This window comes from Caenorhabditis remanei, chromosome IV (genome assembly GCF_010183535.1).
Source record: "Caenorhabditis remanei strain PX506 chromosome IV, whole genome shotgun sequence".
Lineage (NCBI taxonomy): Eukaryota > Metazoa > Nematoda > Chromadorea > Rhabditida > Rhabditidae > Caenorhabditis > Caenorhabditis remanei.
In genome coordinates this window covers 12,591,466-12,613,241 of record NC_071331.1, presented here as the reverse complement: position 1 = coordinate 12,613,241, position 21,776 = coordinate 12,591,466, and the positions used below count along the sequence as shown (strand labels likewise).

General features: G+C 37.9%; 8 protein-coding genes across 8 annotated transcripts; 5 read left to right on the top strand and 3 right to left on the bottom strand.

Annotated features, from left to right (window-relative positions):
• Positions 1 to 4,041: 4,041 nt before the first annotated feature.
• GCK72_013578 (uncharacterized protein) lies at positions 4,042 to 8,125 on the top strand (the record flags this gene model as incomplete). Its single annotated transcript, XM_053729897.1, has 8 exons — positions 4,042 to 4,068; positions 4,130 to 4,271; positions 4,421 to 4,812; positions 5,972 to 6,266; positions 6,315 to 6,467; positions 7,064 to 7,328; positions 7,631 to 7,986; positions 8,040 to 8,125. The coding sequence occupies 8 exons, from the start codon at positions 4,042 to 4,044 to the stop codon at positions 8,123 to 8,125; spliced, it is 1,716 nt and encodes a 571-aa protein (XP_053584669.1).
• Positions 4,905 to 5,877, bottom strand: GCK72_013579 (uncharacterized protein; the record flags this gene model as incomplete). Its single annotated transcript, XM_003101262.2, has 3 exons — positions 4,905 to 5,134; positions 5,179 to 5,329; positions 5,713 to 5,877. 3 exons carry the CDS (start codon positions 5,875 to 5,877, stop codon positions 4,905 to 4,907), a joined length of 546 nt encoding a protein of 181 aa, XP_003101310.2.
• A 1,645-nt stretch (positions 8,126 to 9,770) lies between the features above and the next one.
• Positions 9,771 to 11,045, bottom strand: GCK72_013577 (uncharacterized protein; the record flags this gene model as incomplete). The annotated part of the gene is made up of 4 exons (XM_003101351.2): positions 9,771 to 10,566; positions 10,614 to 10,768; positions 10,817 to 10,915; positions 10,980 to 11,045. 4 exons carry the CDS (start codon positions 11,043 to 11,045, stop codon positions 9,771 to 9,773), a joined length of 1,116 nt encoding a protein of 371 aa, XP_003101399.1.
• A 670-nt stretch (positions 11,046 to 11,715) lies between these two features.
• Positions 11,716 to 12,747, top strand: GCK72_013576 (uncharacterized protein; the record flags this gene model as incomplete). The annotated part of the gene is made up of 3 exons (XM_003089101.2): positions 11,716 to 11,789; positions 11,839 to 12,292; positions 12,343 to 12,747. The coding sequence occupies 3 exons, from the start codon at positions 11,716 to 11,718 to the stop codon at positions 12,745 to 12,747; spliced, it is 933 nt and encodes a 310-aa protein (XP_003089149.2).
• A 467-nt stretch (positions 12,748 to 13,214) lies between these two features.
• On the bottom strand, positions 13,215 to 13,961 carry GCK72_013575 (uncharacterized protein; the record flags this gene model as incomplete). The annotated part of the gene is made up of 1 exon (XM_003101290.2): positions 13,215 to 13,961. The coding sequence occupies one exon, from the start codon at positions 13,959 to 13,961 to the stop codon at positions 13,215 to 13,217; it is 747 nt and encodes a 248-aa protein (XP_003101338.2).
• Positions 13,962 to 14,785: 824 nt separating this feature from the next.
• On the top strand, positions 14,786 to 15,652 carry GCK72_013574 (uncharacterized protein; the record flags this gene model as incomplete). The annotated part of the gene is made up of 3 exons (XM_003089100.2): positions 14,786 to 14,865; positions 14,910 to 15,336; positions 15,383 to 15,652. The coding sequence occupies 3 exons, from the start codon at positions 14,786 to 14,788 to the stop codon at positions 15,650 to 15,652; spliced, it is 777 nt and encodes a 258-aa protein (XP_003089148.2).
• Positions 15,653 to 17,426: 1,774 nt separating this feature from the next.
• GCK72_013573 (uncharacterized protein) lies at positions 17,427 to 18,542 on the top strand (the record flags this gene model as incomplete). The annotated part of the gene is made up of 3 exons (XM_003101325.2): positions 17,427 to 17,701; positions 17,785 to 18,211; positions 18,264 to 18,542. The coding sequence occupies 3 exons, from the start codon at positions 17,427 to 17,429 to the stop codon at positions 18,540 to 18,542; spliced, it is 981 nt and encodes a 326-aa protein (XP_003101373.2).
• A 1,012-nt stretch (positions 18,543 to 19,554) lies between these two features.
• On the top strand, positions 19,555 to 20,783 carry GCK72_013572 (uncharacterized protein; the record flags this gene model as incomplete). The annotated part of the gene is made up of 5 exons (XM_003101369.2): positions 19,555 to 19,693; positions 19,742 to 19,822; positions 19,867 to 20,120; positions 20,163 to 20,456; positions 20,526 to 20,783. 5 exons carry the CDS (start codon positions 19,555 to 19,557, stop codon positions 20,781 to 20,783), a joined length of 1,026 nt encoding a protein of 341 aa, XP_003101417.2.
• Between the last annotated feature and the right edge of the window lie 993 nt (positions 20,784 to 21,776).

Sequence of the window (21,776 nt, the reverse complement as noted above, 5' to 3'; positions counted from 1 at the left end):
TGACATTTTTCGTGTCATTTTCACAATTCTCTCAATTCTGAGGCAATATGATTTCAATTTTCGATTCGTTGCTTTTGCCGTTCTTTCTATCTAAAAGATTATCCTAGTATATCAGCAATTGTTGATCCCATAACTCTTAATAAAATGCCTCTTCTTAAAATACTCTTGTTTGACTTCTATCATAACGGATTATCCTAACGGACACTTGTGATATTTTTTTTGATTTCAGAGACTAAGCCCCTAGAATGTAGATCTAGTTGTTTCTTTCCATCGGAGCTACAATGTATTCCTTTTCTCCCTCTATTTTTCTCTTCTTTACAACAGATCATTTTTCAGAAATCGCGTAACATATTTACTTTGAACAGCTTTTCCCCGTATCATACCACTTTCTCTAACGCTCCTTATCAGTTCAGTCACATCGCCCTCGTTATCTGGAGTCTCCCGCATTTCCCATAGTGATCGTTACTATCTGATCGGTTATGTCACATTTGTCTCGTTGTCTGTCATCTACTTGCTCTTTTTATCACTAACTTCTTGCAAGAGTGAAGCCGGAACGACGATGTTCGTGAATGGTGAAGGACAAAGTCGAAAACTACGGAATTGGGTCAAGAGCTGGAAAGTTGTATTGTAGGAGTAATCTGTAATTCCAGTGATTTTAAGCTCTGAGCGTTGGATTAATTGACATTCCTTCTGTTAGATTAACATACTTCAAGCTGTTCTTTCCTCTATGAGAAGTTATCTGAATTCAAATGAAATTTTCTGCTCCATTTCCAGTTGCTCCCTCTCTTCTGCACCTTGGTTTAGTGTTTGCCTAAAATTATTGAAGCACAATTTTGTCTTTTTTCAGCCTAATCGCCATTTAGTCTTTAACAGACGCCACCACGAGACACTGCTGATTTTCTGAACTTCTCCCTCACTCGTTTTCCTATTTTCCCTCTACGTTGAATTCTTTGATCAAACTGTTTGATAAGTCGGTGCGACGCTCTCTCTTTGCATGATATCATCTGGAAAAAGGTTGATAGAGATTTCTGTGAATTGATTCGGAACCGAGTGGGTGTAGACATGGTTTATGAATAGTTCAACACGTAAAACGTTTCAGTTCAAAAGTTCAATTCATAGCAGTATCATGGACTAACATTAGCACAATCAGTCAGACCTACGGATATAAATCTTCCAATACGAAATTAAATCCGTGGTCTTTGCTCTGTTCTTTCTTAGTATTTTTTAGAAAAATAAATCCATTCGAAGAATTGTGATCAACATATCCGACTATAATCCAATTCAACTCCCTCTCGGAAACCAAATTTTCCCACCTTCTCCCCCCTATACTTGCGTAGGTTGTTTATCTCAGATTTTGTGCCCAAAATGTATCCGAAACGAAGTCAAAGAAATCTCGTTTCCTAGGCACTCAATGTCAATACACCCCGTGCACCCAAATTTCAAATTCAACATTTAGGTGCTTCAAGTCGCTTTTCTTATCAGTTTGTGTTTGATTTCGGAATTCCGATATCAACTGAAAGAAGAGTTTACGTAGCTTTTGACCTTATAGACTCTCTCATTTTTCTCAATGATCGAAATTCACTCCGCTATCGGAAAAAATTAATCGAAAGAAAATGCGTGACCTTTACTTCCACTTTCCACCGTCTTTACTTCGAATTCTATAATTCCAACACTAGGTTACTGTAGATTGTTTACATCTTTCTGGAAACAAGTATAAAGTAAAAGAACGTGATCACTTATTGGTTTTATAATGGCCACATCAACAACTTTGATTCTTATAGTCTCCTTGTTATCAATAATTCAATTTAATTCTAACGTAAATCCCAGAAAATTTATTGTCTTTTTCCCATCACATGAGATCCCAGAGCTGAAAATTCCTATTGGAATAGGAATTTTCAAATTGGAGTGTAAGTGAATCTACATAGTGTACTGCTCCATTTCATCCCGACAAACAAAAAGTGCGGCTTATGAAATCAAAAATTGGGTACAGGAACACAGAAAAACATTGGTCAAGTTTTTTGATCAACGATATTGAGTTCCGGGAAGATGAAGGTTTTCGGGAAGTAGTAGTTGAGCCAGAAGTTATTTTGAACACACACACACACCCCTTGGAGTGGTTTCAAAAAACACAAGTTCACATGAGATATTTCTATTTTTCATCGATTTGTTCGTCAACAAACTCATAAGATCTACGGTTTTCTTCTTCTTGTTCTCCAATTTTCTTCTTGTTTGATGCAGAAACAAATCGGTCTCTCTTCTCTTATCACTACACAGCTTATCTTCCGTTTTGTAGTCGTTTTGTAGTGGCAATTCGCGTGCGGCAGAGTTGATCTTATCAGTAGAATTGACTTCGTTAACAGCAGCGGATTCGAATAAATACGCACGACGTCTTCGAGTTAACTTAATTTTGTTTTGCAGTTTCTCCGCGAATATTTCAGATCAAAAAGTTGCGATTTTCGATCTCTCATTGTTTTGTGTCTATCCGTGTTCAGCCAAATAGACACGCCACTCTCTGCCTTTGTAGACACGGCGGTCACAAAATCTTTCCTCGTCGCCGTCTTGTCCCTTGCTATACACTTCTCAGCGTTCCACCATCCGCCTGGGTTTCAACAGTTGCAGCCACCTCTCCTCGTCGATGATCTACACTACTGGCGCACTATTTCTCATTTGTCATCATTTCTTCGGCGCGAAGTTAGCAGAAGTTGTGAAGAGAGATCAGAGAAATAAGGCCAGGCGAGTGCACTGTTTCAATGGTTTCCTCCTGTTTTCCCGCGTGCAATCTCCTCGATTTTTTTGGCGCCTCTGTCTTTTTCACTTGGTTTTCCCCCCAAATCGAACTACTGACTGTTTACAGTTTTTACAAATCGATTCCAAACTGTTTTTTGATGTCGGTCGGTCCGCCCAGAATATCTTCTGACCTCGTTGTTTACTGTAGACACAATATTCTATGTTTTTCAACGTCGAATTCTATCTTTTTGCAATTCTCTCTTTTTCCGCTCAAACAATCGAAACCTTTTTCATTTTTTGCCAAGTTTCATTCTCGTGGCAATGTGTTGATAGCAGGTCGAACTCGAGGTTTTCCGACTATTAGTTTGGCTGTCCTTATCTTGATTCTGTCTTTTTGTTTAAGCATCTCAAGTCAACCGACTCGCTTCAATTTTCATGATTTTTTAGTTTGCTTCAACTCATTTCATTCCGACCTTTCTCGAAAAGTTGCAATCACTCTGTCGTTAGTTTTCTCCATTTTTGGATTGCAATCGTTTCAATTACTCTCCAAGATTTGATGTCTCAAATTGCTTCTTCTATTTGGAAACTGCAGAATTGAATAAATTCTACCGTAACCCATCTACCGTAACATCCAATCACCATCACATCATTCATAAATCACTTTTTCAACTGTTCTCATAGACTGTCCAAGTTGTTTTATATTTGCTCTCTAGATTTTTTGTTCTGTTCCGATCTTGCTGGCTTCGTTGATTTTCTCTCTCTCTTCTCCGATCACTCTTCAAAGTTCACAGTTCAGTTTTCTCTTCTCCCAGACAGTTCTACTAGTTGTACAGTATGAATTTCAATACTATCAGGCAATTTCAAATATTGTTCTTCTTTTCAAGATGATCATTGTATTTCTAAAAATTTTGAAGAAAAAATTCAGAAAGTCAAATATATTACGAAATTGCATCATATCGATTAAATTTTAAGAACTGATTTTGATCTATAAATTTATGAACATGTTGAGAATTCTTCAGATAATCTCAGACTCTCATATTCTCATGTATCCATCATACCATTCTTGCTCTAACTCAATTTTAACTTGGCGCCGGGCCAAAACTCGATGACATCATCGAAAATCGGTCTATAGAGAGAGGAGACGGCGTACAAAACTGACAACAGTCACGTCCACCGCCTCTATTTCTCCCGACCCCGTGAGAGAGAATTGGATGGATGCGGAGAGAGACAAACGGCATTTCTCTCTTCATTTTCTTCTTTTTCCAATCGTTGTTCTTCTTATTTTTCCTCCCCTTGTTAACACAAATCTCCCTGATGTTTGATGAAGTTTCGCCTTTTTCGGTTCCTTTTTCATTCACAAATTGAGAAATTTCTACATTTCTAAAGTATCTCCCATTTTCAGTCTGTACTCATCTGGATTCTTGCGACGTCTTCACTGATTGTGGTGATCACCCCTCCATCCACCAATCACCCCCGATCAACGTCATACGATCCTATTACGACAGCAGAAAAGCTCAGTCTGGACGATATAACATCAACATTCAGTGAGTATCTTTCATTATAACCATTTTGCGAAAGTCCGTCTGGTCATCATTGCACTTTTCCCCTCCTGGGACCAAAAAGTGATCAGTTGAATCAGATGCACTTTAGATGAAAATGAACTTTCAATTGAACCCAAATTGTCTATTTTCAGAAATGAACGGTCAACTAGACAACAATCAACAGTATGATCAAGGAAATATGTTCAACATGAAATCAGATTATCCGATCTTCAATCGTCCGATGGGTCTTCGTTACCGTAACGATGAACCACTGATGCGAATGCGAATGCAGCAATCAGCCGTACCTATTCGACCCATTCTCACAGAGCATCCGAGAACGCCATTCGGTTTACCATCCACTTCAAACCATCATGCAACAACTTCTAATGGATACGGATATAACAGTCCAACTCTTGAAGATATGGACCTAATTGATGTACTCTGGAGAAGAGATATTGCTGGAGAGAAAGGAACACCAACAGTGGAACCAGCTGAGCAGTACGAGCGTGATTTGATGACACTGACTGAAAAATCATCGTCAGGAGTAAGTGTCAAATAGGATAAAAACAGAGTATAGAATACTGGAGTCAGTAGAAAGTAAATTAACAGTATCAACAGTTCTCGAAATTTATTCAATCAAGGCATTGGCAATTCACAGACAAAGAATTGTGGGAGCATTTCTCTGCAACCATAATCGAACCAAGTTCCTCTTTGCTCTTGATGAAAAGCCATGTAAGCACAATCAACTTCTGGCTCATTCGGTTGCGACGAGTCCCAATTCAAGTAGTCAGCCTCTGTTCCGTCAGACCATTTGTAAACTTGGAAAGTGTCATTTAGCTTGTTCAACCCGATCCAGACATTGCTCTCTGAATATGTAGAGCTTGTTTGAGATAAAATTTGATTTACTCACTTTTCCGCAACTTGTGAACAAATAAGTTCTCCGATTCGTCCTTGATACTGACCAAATGACCGCCCATTGATCTGCACACGTTCTCAGCAGGGATCCACATGAGATCAGTCTCAAACAGTTTGTACCAGTGATCTTCGTACAATTGCCATCCCTGTAATCGTCATTTTCTTTGTCTTTTCCCACCCTTGATAACAGTCTTAGCACACGCCACTTTTCCTGGTTGCCGTCATTTTTATTTTTCTTATTTCTCGATACCTTATCGAAAGACTCCTTTCTCGGATTCGTCGGTGATTCGACTCTTATCACTTAACAGGGCGTTTTCTCTTTTCCAGAGGAGCGTTCGACGATGACAATTCAACCCGCTAACCATACTGACGTACTTTGAAAAAGATAGAAAGAGAGTATTTTGTAGGTCAAAAAGAGCACGTAGCTAGACTTTGAGTTGCATCGAAATTAACGACTAGCAACGTCATACATATTAGTGGCGAGCCGTCTGGGAAAGAGTTTAGCGAGTATTACGCATTTCATACTTACACTTTGCTGAAGAGCTAAAACGGTTAGAAGACGAACATTGACATCAAGATTGATCGCACGTTGACCAGCAATTGACTGATATGAAGATTTCAGAGGGCTGGGAATAACTACTGTAGAAGCCAAAGGTAACAAAATAAAAGTTGGGAGAAGCGGTAGTAGTATCATTGTTTGAATGAAATGAATGAAAAAAAGAGGAAAATTGGAGGAGAGTGCTTGATGGTATCTGATTTCTCTGAATATAAACAATATATTATTTCAGCCACTGAATCAAGAAGAACGTGATGCTTATGAAGGTTTATCGTTGAATTTGTATCAAGGTTTCTTTGAATGTCAGTACCAGAAAGCGCAACCAGAACAAGTGAAGTTGCATACTCCTGAACAACACTGCTCGCATGATGAGTCTGCAGATGATTTGCCAACTGACAACGATCTTGAGGAGCTTCTGAAAGATGTATCTCGTGAAGAAAGTGAATTGAACAAAGTCTTTGAGAACACGAATCCCGTGCTCAACAATATTTCACTGTCCGAGGGAATTGTATACACACAAGCAAACTGTTGGTTATTCAATGAGAGTATCTGTATTCTAAACTCTTTATTTTCAGTTACTGAAATGCAGGAACTCCAAGATTCGTGTAATCAAGTCAACTGCACTGCATCATCAGTTGTTTCCTCTTCCCAAGCAGCTTCCCTTTTCAATGATACTGATGCTCAGACTCGTGAACGGTGGCAAGATGCCGATATGGTTCATACTGATTGTAAGTTCTATGCTCTTCATCCTCCTAGTCACTTTTCTCTGCTTTTCTATTCCTTTTCTCTCTTTTCCACTTTCTCTTATCAGACTTGCTCTCTTGATAACTGATGTTTCCTGACGAAAGTTGATAGACTAATGAAGTGGGCGTGGCCAATCGTCCAGCCCCCTTTTTGAACTGCTGAAACTAGACAAAGAAGTTTGAGTTTTAGGGGCGGGGTTTAATCAAGCTAATCCATTCTCCTTCCGCACAAAGAACTTTATATAAGCAGCTGGAATTGAAGCTCCACCGAATGTCCTTCCCTTCTGATTTTACCACTTCCCTCCTCTCTTCTACCCCATCTACCAACAAGACCCATCCTGTGGACGAAGACGAAGAGGGCAAGAAGATCATCAACATGTATCTCCAAATGTTCAGCCAACCACCAATGGAGTATCATAATCAACAACATCAACAATACCCTCATTCTGGAATCTCGAGCACTTTCGAAAGAGGTTTATCATCATAGTCATTCTCTTCTAGGCTCATTCCTTTCTTTCTAGCTTCATTCAACTCATCTAGTCTCATCCTCATTCTTCTCCTGTACAAATTATCAATTTCAGTGTTCCAACCACCAAACTACGTCTACGTTGGAATGACAAATGACACTCCACAAGCCATCGTTTCCAATGGACAAATCGGTTACGATCACGCGTACTCCTCATCAGTTCAGGCTCCACTTTCCCCATTGAATCTTGCAAGATCCACCAATGGACGTCAACAACAGACTCAGACGAGCCCAGGAAGCGCAACGGTCACTGCCACGGCAACTCATTCTCTCTTCGAGTCACACTACATGCCAAGAAACTCGTTCAGTGATTGCACAACGTAAGTGAACTCATAGAGACATCAATTCTATCAACGTCAAAGGGGCCTTTGGGAATTGAATACGCGACTAACTGATCAAGTTCTCGTGATGATGAGAAGTTCACAGTTAGAAGTGCACTCTTAGTCTTCTGAGAATGTTAATTAGCAATAAAGTTTTAGACGGATTAGAAAAGTTCATTACTCACTTTTCAAAAGCATAAGAGTGCAAGTAAGGATCTCTAGACACCTTGATGATTTTAAACGAGTATGAAAGCTCTTATTGTAAGCGTCGAGGATAAAAGTGCAACCAGTGAAATTTACAGTGATTCATCCTCCCCATGCTCCCGTTTGTCATCTGAATCTCCACGTTACAATTCGGAAAGCTCATCTGGACAACACGAGTCTCGCTTCTACGGGAAGTTGATTCCATCCCGATCTCGTTTCGATCGACCATCTCCATCTCGTTCTCCACACTCTTCCAAGATCAATCGGGTTATGAACGTTGCAACACGGAAGCGTGGACGTCAATCAAAGGATGAGCAGCTCGCTGCTGAGAACGCTCTTCCCGTTACTGCTCATCAAATCTCGGAGATGTCGTTGAGTGAACTACAACAAGTATTGAAGCAAGACGATCTCAGCGAATATCAGAGACAATTGATCCGCAAGATTCGTCGTCGCGGTAAGAAACCCAGAATCAAGAAGTTAAGATCTGAATTCAATGTTTCATTTCAGGAAAGAACAAGGTCGCTGCTCGCACTTGCCGTCAACGTCGCACTGATCGCCACGACAAAGTCTCCAGCATGACTCATTACATCTAAATGTCAATCGAGAAGAGAACTTTTCTGTATTGACTCATAATGAAGCTCCCCTTAATGATATAATATTTATATCCACCCTATCCCCCTTTCTCCTTATCACCCTCAACTCCTTTGATCTACTTTTTCCTTTCCCCCCACCCTCGGATACTGATTTCCCTGTGAAATACCTCAACCAACACCGGATGCGCAAACACTTTGCAATAGTTTTATCATCTCCAATACCCAATTTGTTTATTATTTATTATCTGGCATCCGTTTTCCTAGTTTCCCCTACTTTTTGAGCCTGGAGCTCATTGTCCCTTCACCATACAAATAGATAGAAACGGGTCTCGTGAAGAACACTGATCACGACCCCCTCATCATCCTTTTCCCCTTTTCTTCCCCCCCCCCCCCCCCCCCCCCACAAACCACCCTTACCCACTCTGAATTATGATCTTTATATTTTTCTATTATCCTCAAATCTCTTGATTTTCTGTCGTTTTCTTTTCTGTCATTTTCAATTTTTCTCAACTTTCTCAGATCTATTATCCACCTGTATTTTTGATTCTGTATCCCCCCACCCGTTACCGTCTCAAAAAGATGTACATTTTCATATGTCCATATATTGTTTGTCTTCATGAAAAATAAAATTGACAAAACATAAATTTGAAACATAGATATTCAGATTCCAGTAGTACAGGGAGTTTTTAAAGGAAAATTTGAGGAGGGTGGTGATCGGGCGCGAAAAAAAGAAAGGACATTTTTTTTCGTAAAGTTTTTTTCCTAAAATTTCATCTTTAAATTTCTGATAGGGCGGCAAAAATCAATTTTTCCTCTAGCAGAAATCCTGAACACGTATGACTCCGATCTTGACTCGTCAGATGACTTGGTTTCTAAACGCCTCCCGATTTAAAACTTCTCGGATGTCCACGTTTCCTATAAAGTATCAATTCTCGCTAAACAATAAACAAATTTTATTTTATACGCGATCTTTCCCTTTTTCCCCATACAAAACGTGGGATTTCCAACACTCCCGTGACACGTTCTCGATAACAATAACTAAACCAGAACAAAGATGATCGGAGAAAAGATGAGATCAATACAAGTTCCAACTCATTGGAGTTTGATCGGATCGAGCGAAGAGATCTTCGAGCCTGCCTTTTTCGGTGGTTTTCCGAAAAAAAAACCGTTCGAAAAACTTTCGAAATTTCCATTGAAGTTTTCAAAAATTAAGTAGCGAAAATAGGTGTTTTCGATTTTTCCAGAATTTTTTTCTAAATTTGTACTCAAAACCATGTTTCTGGGGTCTGCCTTTGAAATACATACAGTTCTCATACAAATTCAAAACTTTAACAACCGAAAAACTGGAATAGTTTTTTCGCTGAGTCCTGAGAAGTCTAGAATTAGTAAACATGGATACAACACTGAGAATCAAAATGTTGGCCCATCATTTCAAATTTTGAAACTTGAACAACAACAAAAAACACAATTACAATAAAATTAAAAGAGAAAAAGGAACCAATTGATTTAGAAGAACTTTTTATTTTTCGATAAAAAGAGATGATGTTGGGGACTCGAATAACAGAAAAAGAACGTGCTTTTGAATTATAAATATGAACAAGAAAGGGGTTCAGATGTTTCTTTTTGGGTAACCTGATTGGTTAAATTAAGCGTCGGTCATTTCGACAGCTGGCTCTGGAATAATTCCATCAGCGACTTGTTCTTTCTCGACTTCTGGAACAACGGCGACGTCCATCGCAGATTCAGAGACAACAGAGGCATGTCCGCATCCACAACCACCTCCGTTCTGACGAGCAAACAACAATTGTTTGACGAAATGAGAGATTCTTCCAGTTTCCAATTCATCCCCGACTGCCTTCGCATCAGTCACAACTTTCGAAAGAGCCTCTTGTGCTTCGGTACTTCTCTCGTTCAATTGAAGTTTCTTATCAACTGCCAGAAGTTTTTGATTAATATCATGGATTTGATTATTTATGAATTCCACATTGGAAAAGAGTGGAGAATTGCTGAGAGTTGAAATCCAGTAACTGTTCCACAAAGCAGTGAGAATATGAGCATCAAGTTGTGATTTGAAGAAGCTCACATCGAGAGAATAGTATCGTTTACAGTGAACACCGAAATCTTCAATCTTTGCGAGTGGAATGGATTGATACTCTGATGGAACATCATCTGGTGGACGATAACCTTCTGGATAAGTACGGAAAGCTCCGATATCAACTTTTCCGGCCGACATGGTTCTCAATGGATCGATGACGATGGCGACCCATGGTTCTTGGAACTTCTGATTCAGAGTCTGTGTTGATACATCAATTCCCGAGAGCCAACATCCGTATCCTGGATGCGAGTGATACCAACCAACGACTTTCTCTTGACGACCTTCTGTCTCACACAAATCCGAATAGACTGTCATGTATTCGTATGCTTGTGCTTGAGCATTCACTCTGCAAATTAGAAAATCAATAATTTGTAAAATGGAATCAAAGAGTACCTTGTCTCAGTTCCTTCGACTGGAAGCGCAAATACATCCAAAATAATGAATGAATTCGCGTCGATTCTTCCTTGCAAAAGTCCCATGATTTCCAAGTTTCCACCTCTTTTAGCATGCATCGTCATTTTGAGAAGGGCGATAGCCGAAATTTTAATCTGGAAAATATGAAAATAAATAATTTCTTAAATACGAATAAAATTTACCTGTTTGAAGTAATGTGGATCTTTATCCCATGGTTTCGCATTTCTGATCTCTACCTGCTGTTGATTATTGTACTCAAAAATCGAATCGACATTTTGAACCTGCAATATTCAGTAGACACAGTAAAAATAACGTTTTTCAAGCAAAGCGTATGATAAAACTTACATTGTTTTCTTTTTCCCAGTTTCTCTGAGGAACTGAGCCCGACGGTTTAACGTTGTCAACTTCCATTTAGCTGAAATATTTGAGAATAAATGAGAGATAAATACCGACAGACATTATGAAAAGAGAAAATAACAAGAAAAACGCAGGAGAATCAATAAAAAACACAAGTATTGCGACGTTGAACGTTGTCATCTTCAAAATTGGTAGCGTCTTACGATGCTCCGAAATTACGGCTGCGTGTTGTTTAGCGTAAATCGACACAAGAATTTTTGCGCGGTAGTTTAAATTAATTTTTTTGAATGATTTTCAAAATAGGTTTTTATGAAATTTTGAAAAGATTTCAGACAGTTAAAAAAGATAGTGATTTAAAAAAGTGCACTCATTATTAATTTTTGACAATATAATTGAACGATTGAGAAGATTGTCGATGAAACATAACTGTTTCAATCATTATTGTTGAGCATACTGTAATTTCTTCTCCAAAAATCTTAATATCAAAATTGAATCAATCTAGGGAAATAAAACTCAATGCGTCTATAATTCATCCACTCTCGACCCGGTCCTGTATTCAAACTCTTGTATTTCCCTCCACAAATTATTCTGCGTCTCTTGTTGTCTCTGCTCGCAACACCAGACGAGACGGGGAATTCTCGTGACTATTTCGCCACATACTATTGATTGTCGTTGGCCTTTTTACTCTACTTTCTTCTGATCCACATATCGTAAAATTCCAGAAATGTCGTCTGAAGCAGATAAACTCGCAGAGTCTTTGAGAAATATTGCAATTAGTTGCATGCCAATTGAGCAGAGGTGGGAATTATTCATTAGGTTTTTCTTATTTAAAAATGAAAACATTCAGAATCAATCTCGGAGAGCAAGACCCCTCTTTCCGTCAAGAAGAAAGTCAAGTTCCATATCAAATTCAAATGGTTCACATCGATTATAAACCAAGACGCATTGAAATTAATATCGACAAACACTCATTCGTTTTGAGACCTCAACCAGAATCCGTGAAAGTCGTTGTCTCGAATAATGGATTGATCCAAGGATTCAATATGCCATCTGGAATGACTCTCGACGATTCTTTGAAGAAAATCACTGATTATTTCTTGGGAAGACCTGGAACAAAAATCAATCAATTGCTCATTTCGTCAGAGGACGTTCTGGAGAAGTGTGTTGTTCCAGAATTGATTCATCAAAGATACATATGCTATGACAGCAGAAATCTTGAGAAAGCTCTTGTCATCAAGTGTCCAGAGTCTTTCGTTTTCGCTTCTCGTTTTGGAGTTGATATGATTAGAACTGTCTATCAGGTAAATCTAAAAGACATAGGCTCTGAACAATAACCTTTTTGAATTTTCAGCAATTCAAAACTCTCAACTACACTGCTGGAATGGCTCTTGAGATTGGAACCGGTGGAATTGAGTCCAGAATCTTCCCGAGAGCAATCGAAGCTCTCCAAGATCTCAATCCAAAACTCGGAGTTCAACCAAAGCATGAATGTTATGATTTGGAATGCACTCGTCCAGATGTTGAATACGCAACTCATCTTCAATGTCTCGTCTTCGACGTAGAAGGATCCGATTGTGAGCTCGTCGTCTGCCTGCCAGATTTCGTTCGCATTCCAGTCATCTTCGGAGGTGATATCAGTCACGTCGTTCGCTTCAAAATGATCCAAAAGGGAACAACTGCAATCTGCAGTGAAGATAACTGGCTCAGTGTTTTTGATGTCGATGGATTTATCTCTTTCGTCAACATGGCTGTCTAACTATTTTCAGATTCTCTATTCCATCTCATCTTCTCAAAAATATTGTTGTTAATATATTTTCTAAACTATCCTAAATTACCTGTATAACTAACGGAAACTAATTCGAAACCTATGTTTGAACTAGTCGTCAAACAAAATTGTGATTCCTCTGTATTTATTTGTAATCTTTGATTCGAATGCACATACTTTGTCCATATTTGAGAGAGATCTCATTGATCCAATCTTGTCTCTTTTCTTGTACATATGATGTTATCTATTTGCAAATCATTTGTTACTCCACTCATTTATCTCATCTCATTGTAATATTGCAGTTTTGTGGTTTGTGTGAATAAAATTCATAAGAAGAACATTCAAGTTTACATTTAATTTGAAAATCATTGAAAGTTTATTGAAAGTTATTAATTGAAACCGTATAATTAATTCAACCAGTTGAGAAATAGAAGATCAAAATATTGAGGGAAATTATATTAGACAAGACGGGAAACACGAGCAATCATCTTTCGTGCTGGATAAGATCCTCCTGAAGCTGGAGCTGAGGCAGCGTATCCTCCAGCATCTGCTGGTGGAGCTTCGGGCGCTGCTTCTGGAGCTGGCTCTGGAGCCGCTGGTGCCGCTGGAGCCTCTCCTCCTTCAGCATAGGCGCGGACAACACGTCTTCTCTTTGCAGGGTAAGATGGTGGAGGAGCTGGCGCTGAAGCCGCATAGCTTCCTGCATCTGCTGGTGGAGCTTCTGGTGCGGCTTCAGGAGCGGCCTCTGGTGCTGGAGCTGGTTCAGGAGCTGCTGGAGCCTCTCCTCCTTCAGCATAGGCGCGTGCAACACGTCTTCTTTTGGCTGGGTAAGAAGGTGGCGGAGCTGGCGCTGAAGCCGCATAGCTTCCTGCATCTGCTGGTGGAGCTTCGGGTACGGCTTCCAGGGCAACCTCTGGTGCTGGAGCTGGTTCTGGAACCGCTGGAGCAGCTGGAGTATCTCCGCCCTCTGCATAGGCTCGAGCTAATCTTCTTCTTTTTGCTGGGTAAGATCCTCCAGTAGGTGGAGCTGGTGCAGCAGCAGCATAACTTCCAGCATCAGCTGGTGGCGCTTCTGGAGCAGGAGCGGGTTCCACTGGTGGTGCAGGTGGAGACACATCACCTCCTCCGCCTCCGCCAGAATTTGCATAGTCACAAGTTGCCGATAGGATAGAAAGGGAGAAAGTGAAGAAGAAATGAAGCTTCATTCTCTGAAAAAGGAGGATGGATCTCGAATAACTTCAAGGAAACTTACTGTTTTAAGAAACTCCAACAGAGGAAAAGATGTAAATGTGATGATTCTGTCTTGAAACGTTTGACTTTTATATGAAAAGCCAGTACTGGGAATCTTCTATCGGAAAATAAGAACAGGTTGTTTGGAAGGTGTAAAGTTGTGAAAACAAAACAACATAAATCTGAAAAAAAAGAAAGTGTGAAGAAGCATGAAATAATCTTTGTATTTTGTGTAATTTCAAATTCCGGGTTCTTTCTCACTTTTGAAAATATTTTCGATATACCTATTGAATGAACAAAAGAAGAATGCAAATTCATGGAATAAATGCATTTATTTGGAAGTTGGTTCCTTGTTTACAGATATCTTCTTCTAACTTCCTGGACACTCAGAGTCTTTAGGTTATTGAACAAGTGCAGTTCCTCGAACATTGTAGTCTCCACCCAGTAGTTTAATATTGTTGATCTTACCTAGATAATCATCTCGAGTTCTTGAGGATTTTGACACCAAAATTCATTTCTCAATGGTCTCTTAACTAGTCAACCCACTCATCCTTTTTCTATATAATATATCAGCTCAGCTCACTTCTCAACCACTAAACCAATGCTTCCTTATCTGGTATTGATTTTCAAAATAACACATACCGTCTGCTTTATGATCGGTTGTTTTTTCAACTTTCTCCTCTGCTACGTGGCAATATTCCATAGTCCATCTCTAATAAAAACGTATTCAATTATTGTCGTAAATGTTGCATTAACGAATGTCGGAGCATGTGTATCTGACTTTTTAATCCAACAAAGAATGATTCCATCTGGTTTCAACCTGTTCTATATTTCATACGGACCATGTGTCAAGTCAGGACCTGAAATGTGTTTTGATATGTAAGTCAGCTATTTCAGACTCTCACTTCAAATAAACTATTCAGATACGGAATAATGCTTCACTTCTATTCCCACTCTCTCTGGCTTCTGTTCCTTGCATTTGCCTATCGCTACTACGTGATGCTCCGTGAAGAACCAAGTCGATGGATGCTCCAACTCTCAATTCTCATTGTCTACATTCCTTCGTTCATCATGATGGTTTCTCTTCTTCTAGATCATACTGACCCAGAGATTGTTCGGAAAGCGCTAAAATCTCAATTTCCCAATTATAATTTATCGGGTCTCATAATAACTGGATCGGTTGACACAACAAAGTTTGCTGCCATGTTCGCAATAATCCATATGAGTGTGTTGAGTACACCGATTTCAATTGGAATATGGGTCCTGAGAAGGAAGATAGTTAAGCAGTTGACCTACAAAGGAATCGATATCACGAAGGCAACAAGGAACTTACATGCACAGCTTCTACGGGTATGTGGAGAGAATTCGTTTTCGAAGTTTTACTTTTCTCTTTTAGGCTCTCACCTTCCAAGCGACAATTCCAGTGTTCTATCTTCTCGGAGTTATTTTTTATTTCATCGCCCAATTTGGAATATGGTCCCATCCAATAATCGAGTTCTCAATTTTCACGTGTTTTCTCATTGTACCCATTTTGACACCATTATCTTCTCTCATTTATGTCACTCCTTACAAACGATTTGTTTTGAAAATTATCAAAGGAGAGAAGTCAAATGAAGTGTCCAGAGCTCGACTGCACACCAATTCCATGATAACTATCGGTGCATAGCTGATAATGAAAAGATGACTAATTTCAGTAAATTTATTAGATCTTTTGTTCAATGATTTCCTTTTATCTCAATAGTACATCCTTATTCTTTTTACAGACACTAACACTTCCTCAATATAATCTGCCCATTATTTAAATAAAGACTGATTTTCCGAACTCTAAAAAGACTGATTTTCCGAACTGTACCAGAGAACTTACAGAATAAGGAAATTAATTGAATAATAAATCGAGCACAGACAGTTTTTCTTCGCTGTGAGAAAAAGATAATGATCCTCGTTTAAAACCTTAAAGCTTTAAAAAAGAGATCTTAGAGTTATCAGAAAGTTACAGTGTACCCATTCCATCCAACTATCTATATAACTAATCTTTATCACATTCTCACTCTGATCCTATTCAAACAATGATCATTCTCTCCAAATGGATATTCCTCAAATCTATAATGAGTTTGCTCACTTAAGGAGCTCAAAAGCGAAAAAAACGACCGATCTTAGTCAGTATGTAAATGAAAGCAATGCCTTTAGAGGCGGGTGATCGAACAATATAATCTAAAGAACAAAAGGAAGGAAGGATTAGAAGAAATCGTATAAAAACTGGGATAAATCATCAGCCTTATGAATCCTTAAGTTTTGGGTTCAGTCGGTTTTTAATACTAAGCTCATTTGTAGTTGTTTTGTAGTTGTAGTGTGCTTGCGACCACTGAATTCTTTGGTTATTGGAAACTGTGTTTGAACTTTCGTTCCTTAACAATGTCTTCATTACTTTTTGTGTTTCAGATATTTGAGGTATGCAAATAGTTTTTCGATTGACTGAATCCAGATCATCTCTAATTTGTGGAGTATGAACGGAACAACCAATGACCAAAATTCTAGACTTTTTAAAGAATGACCTAGATCTCTGGATTTCTTAGTACCTCTTCCAATAACCTTTTTCAATGGGTTTGATAATTACTTCGAATTAATTCCAAATATTTTCGAGTAAAGATATATACTTTTCATTGATCATGTTGTGTCACCTTGTACTACTGACAATCAAGTCTCTATTGATGAAGAATCGGGAATGTTCCGTGGGACCACCGAGTGAATGATGTTTTCTCGGAAAGGAGAATTACTCATAAGAAATACTATTCAGTGCGGTTTGTATATAAAGACGAAGGTAGCTTTACCACCTTTATTTATTACTTTACGTGCCTATTCAGGATTTTGAGAAGAATTATTCCTCTCGAAATTTGTGTTTTGATTGTAAAGAGTTTAGCATCGCTTTTTAAGTCTAGGCGATTGTCATTAATTGAATAATTATGAAGGTTAACATGGAAAATTTAAATAATTTACAACTACAATCTAGTTCTCACCATGACCGTTTCATTGCTCCAGGATATTTTTCTCAATGGAATGAAACATCAGCGTCTGATCCATTGATATCCAATAACATGTATCTTTTCAATAGCATCAAATGAGTTTTCCAGGTATTTCTAGAAAAATTTAAAAGCGTCAACATGTACAAAATAGTTTCGTTTCTTTTTGTGACATCGAGGTTTTATTCTCAAATTTACCCAAATTTGGAAAAAAACTGGTTTTGTGAAATCTGTGTTTTCTATATTCAAACTGGTTCGAGTATTACACTTTTATAGTACTCAGACGTCGTTAGAAACTCTTGGAACAATTGTCATCCGCTGTTTTACTTTGTACGCCATAAAAACTTTGTCTTCAATTTTTCAGTTTACTGACTTCTTATTTTTCCAATTCCTAATAAAGCAATGAATTTTAATATTTCAGAAATGATTGATTTCTCTATCATCTTCTCTTACGCTCATGCAATCATCGCAATCCTTGGAATGCTGTTCAACGTACTGTTGGCATACATGGCTTTGTTTCAAACTCCTCGTGTCATCAAGTCATATGCCACGTTGATTGTTAACTTCGCAGTCACTGATTTCTTTGCTTGCATGTTTGATTTCTTTGTTCAACAAAGACTAATCCCAACTGGACTGACACTGGCATACGTTTCAAATGGATACTGTAGTCATTTTGGACCGAGGACTTGTTATGTTGCGTAAGTTAGCATACTTCTACAATGTATTCTGTGCTAGTTCCTTGTCTTAATGTTATCATCGAAACAATAAATTTTATTTTCAGATACAGCCTGATGCTTCATTTCCTATCCCATTCCCTCTGGTCACTGCTTCTTTCCTTCTCTTATCGTTGCTACATTCTCTATAAACCGGCTCCAACTCGTCATATTCTCGTTTTTATTCTTCTAGTAATCTACTTACCTTCGCTACTCCAATGGGTCTCATTCCTCTGGGCCCAAGATGATCCAGAAGAAATCAGAGATATTCTGAAAGAAGCTTTTCCATCATACAATTTGACAGGGCATACTGTAACTGGAACAAAAAATATCCTCTGCTTCTCTGCACTCTACACAATCCTTCATATGACTTTACCCATCACTCCTGTCTACATTTGCATCCTCATTTTGAGAAGAAAAATTATATCGAGACTCAGTTTTCAAGGAGTCAATATAACAAAGGACACTAGAAACTTGCATTCACAACTTTTAATGGTGAGTTTCTCAATTGAAAACGAAATCTAAAACAATCAGATTTAATTTTCAGGCTCTAACCTACCAAGCGGCTATTCCTGGTTTCTATCTATTCAGTGTGGCTTCATATGCAATCGGACAATTCGGAATCTACAATCATCCAGCTCTAGAATATTTTACATTTTCCTCTTTCTTGTTAATCCCATTTCTATCCCCTCTCGCCTCATTTATTTTTGTAACTCCATATCGCAAATTCATCAAACACTCATTTTTCAAAATGGCACATGTGGAACCAGCTGAAACGTCTTCTACACCTCATAATTATACCAGTCACATTCATGTTATTGGCTGATTTAAAAATAAATTTTTTGTAAAACTCTTACCAAGCGATCATTCTCAGACTGACAATTTTTACAACCAAATAAATAAATTCATTTTCCCAAGTTTTCATCGATAATTGAAGTCAAAAGTTGTTAGTTCCAATTAAGTCAATAACCCTTTTTCAAAAATTCAATCCCTCGCTTTGAGTCTCTCAATCCAAATGTTCCGAAAGCATTTTCGATCGTCAAAAGTGTGCGATCTCTTCTGAAACGTGCCGATCCTCCTAGGTGACACAGAACCGAAATAAGTACAAAGATTTACGTGACTACAAATTGATCACATGTGATTCAGACTCTAATTACGCCTATTCAGGTCTCCTTTGTGAGCCGGAGATTCAATTTTCGGAAAAGATCATAAAATTACGTTTTTCGAGTAGACAAAGGAGTTACAAGCCCACTTTGTGTCTGATTATTCAGGATAAGCTGTTTATTTCGACAAAAAATACAACAAATGATCGAAATTCGCGGAATTCTGCTAAAAAACCTTATACTTCCCTTGATTTCGGTGTTTGTCTATACTTATTTTCGGGTCTGCTTTCCTGAATAATGAAGTCAAATACGGAAATAAAAACCTTGGACGGCAAAGAACGGCTTATCACATTTTTAAAGACGGTGTTATAGTTTGATTTGATTAATTTAAATATTTATTATTGAGATTGTTCTACCTAGAATTGCTTGTTTTTTATATCCTTATCACCACTAGTAACTGCTTCCGATTCTTTTTCTCAAATTCAAAATGACAAGTAAGAGAACACTTTGAAGTATCTATTTGTCCCTTCTGTTTATTCATAGAAGAAATTAGTGATTCATTAAGACCTGACTGCAATTTCTTTTCCAAATTGATCCACCCTTTTCTCTCATTTTTCACTTCCCACTCCCCCACTCAAATTCCAATTAGTAAGCTCTTCTTCTCATTTCTATTCTTACTTTTTCTTCTCTCCGTCAACCCAATTTCCCCGTTAATTGATGCCTCTTTTAGTTCAAATGCTCTCAGAAGAAACATATCAAATTCATCGAACAATCATCTATTGCTTTGTTTTATTTTTTGAATTTTTCGGATTATTCGGAAATATTAATTTAGTAGTTTTGACAATTAGGAAGAAGTCGTTGAGGACTAAGTATGGTGAGTTATTCGAATATACAATTAAAATCTCCCTTTACACATTTTCAGGATGTATTCTAGCCACTCTTGCAACAATACATACCCTATGTCTTCTCTATGAATTAGTTGATATGAGTTTCAGTATTGCTGGTTAGTCTAGAAGATCTGATTCCATGCAAACATTTCATTTTCAGCAACATTCTACACCTACAAAATTCTTCGTGGTGTCTGTTTCAAAGCGGTGTTCCCTTATATATTTCTCAATTCAATGCAAACCGGAACAATGTGGATTCTATCTTTGGATCTATTGATTACTATTATTTTTCCACTGAAAAGTCGACATTTCAATATTCCAATCTACTTTTCTTTGCTATTCTTTTTTCCAGTTGTCTATGGTTCTACGGCTGTTATATTTGGTTACATTTATCTAGATGACGAGACACTTCCAGTGAGTTGAACTCATCTCTTTCTTAACAATATTTCAGCTCAGATGTGTAATCCGCCGTCAGCTCTCCATCCAATTGTGCAAGCTCAATGGTATTACTTCATGATGGTCTTCACAATTCTCACAGTTGTCTTCTATACTATTGCACTGGTTTTGATCTACTACAAGGCACATCGTCACAACTCTGATATTCGATATGTCGAGAGGAAAGCGTTGAAAACTCTGAAATATCTTATATTTCTATTTGTGATGTTTCGATTTATCACAATTACGATAGCAAGTGTGTTGATTGCAGTTGGAGTGGACAAGGAAATTGTCGCGTTGGTTCAGAATTATAATGTTCGTTCTTTAAAGATGTCATTTGAACTTTGATAATCAACTGTTCCCATGAAATTATTATCAGTTCAGGTTCTTGCCCAAATCGTCGCATATTCTCAAAATGCCTATGTGTGCTATTATCGAAGCTCTGAATATCGCTTGTTACTCAGCGAACAAATTTCGAAAATTCATCCGAAACTAGTCAATATTCTGCCAAAACTATCAGGAGAATCGAGTATCGAAGGGCAACAATGGCATCTTTCTGCAGTGTCAATCATTACAACGAAACCATTCAAACCTCGACTCAAATCAAAATCGAAACAACAGAATAATTTAAACGACAATTGATATTTAGTTTTAAGATTTAGGGTTTAGATGTTTCAATTCTTTATTTTACAGGTTTTATCTATTGAACAGGTTAAAAATATTTACAATTTTTATTTTATATTGTTCCAATCTCATATTTCTTCGAATAAATCGTCAGTCTGTTTTCAATTTTCAGCAGAATTCGCATTGTAACACCCACTGAAACCAGATTGTTGTTTTGTTTTTTGAATTCTAAGTAATCAAGTTCTTGGTAATTTCGAAAGAGTAGATTCGTTTTGGTATGAGACAGAAAATTATATAAATCTTTTTGTGACTTTTGATTTAAAAACAGTTCTACAAAGAAATGCCAGACAGAGTAGGCAGGCGGAATAAATCATTTAGGAATTTTCAGAAATGTTAAAAACTTATTAACTCCATGGTATAAATAACTCCACACCGATCAAATTTACTGCCGTATCTGTTAGTGTGCGTTTTTTGAAGTCGAGTTACGTTCTGTCAAATAAATTCCCACACTTCAAGCTTAGTTAGAGCTCGTGCTACATATCTATCAAAAGATATCGTCAATGGAGTATTTACAGTTTCCAGGAACCTGTTTTATGAATTTACTAATCACGTTGTTTCAGTCGTCGGGGTTTTTACTGTTGTTATATGAATCTAAGAAGATTATCCACAAAACATGTTAGAAATCATAAATGATTCATGTTGTGTATAATGAAAAAAACAGAACGTGTCTAGCATGGAACTGATGTTCAGAGATTTACTGAATTTTTTATAATTAGGCTACAAATAACAAAGCTAATCAGTAACACATTACATATTTTCCAAGTTGGCTTTCAAACAATACTGAACGATCCCGTGGCCAAGATCCCCTCGTGAGCAAAAGCGAAGTTTCTTGAGATTACAGCAGACGTCCCACTATTATGAACTTCTCATTTCTAAAAATAAATTTCTGCAACGAAATTTCTTTCTTTCGCAGTGAAGAACTCTTCGGAGTTCTCTGAAATTCCAAGTTCT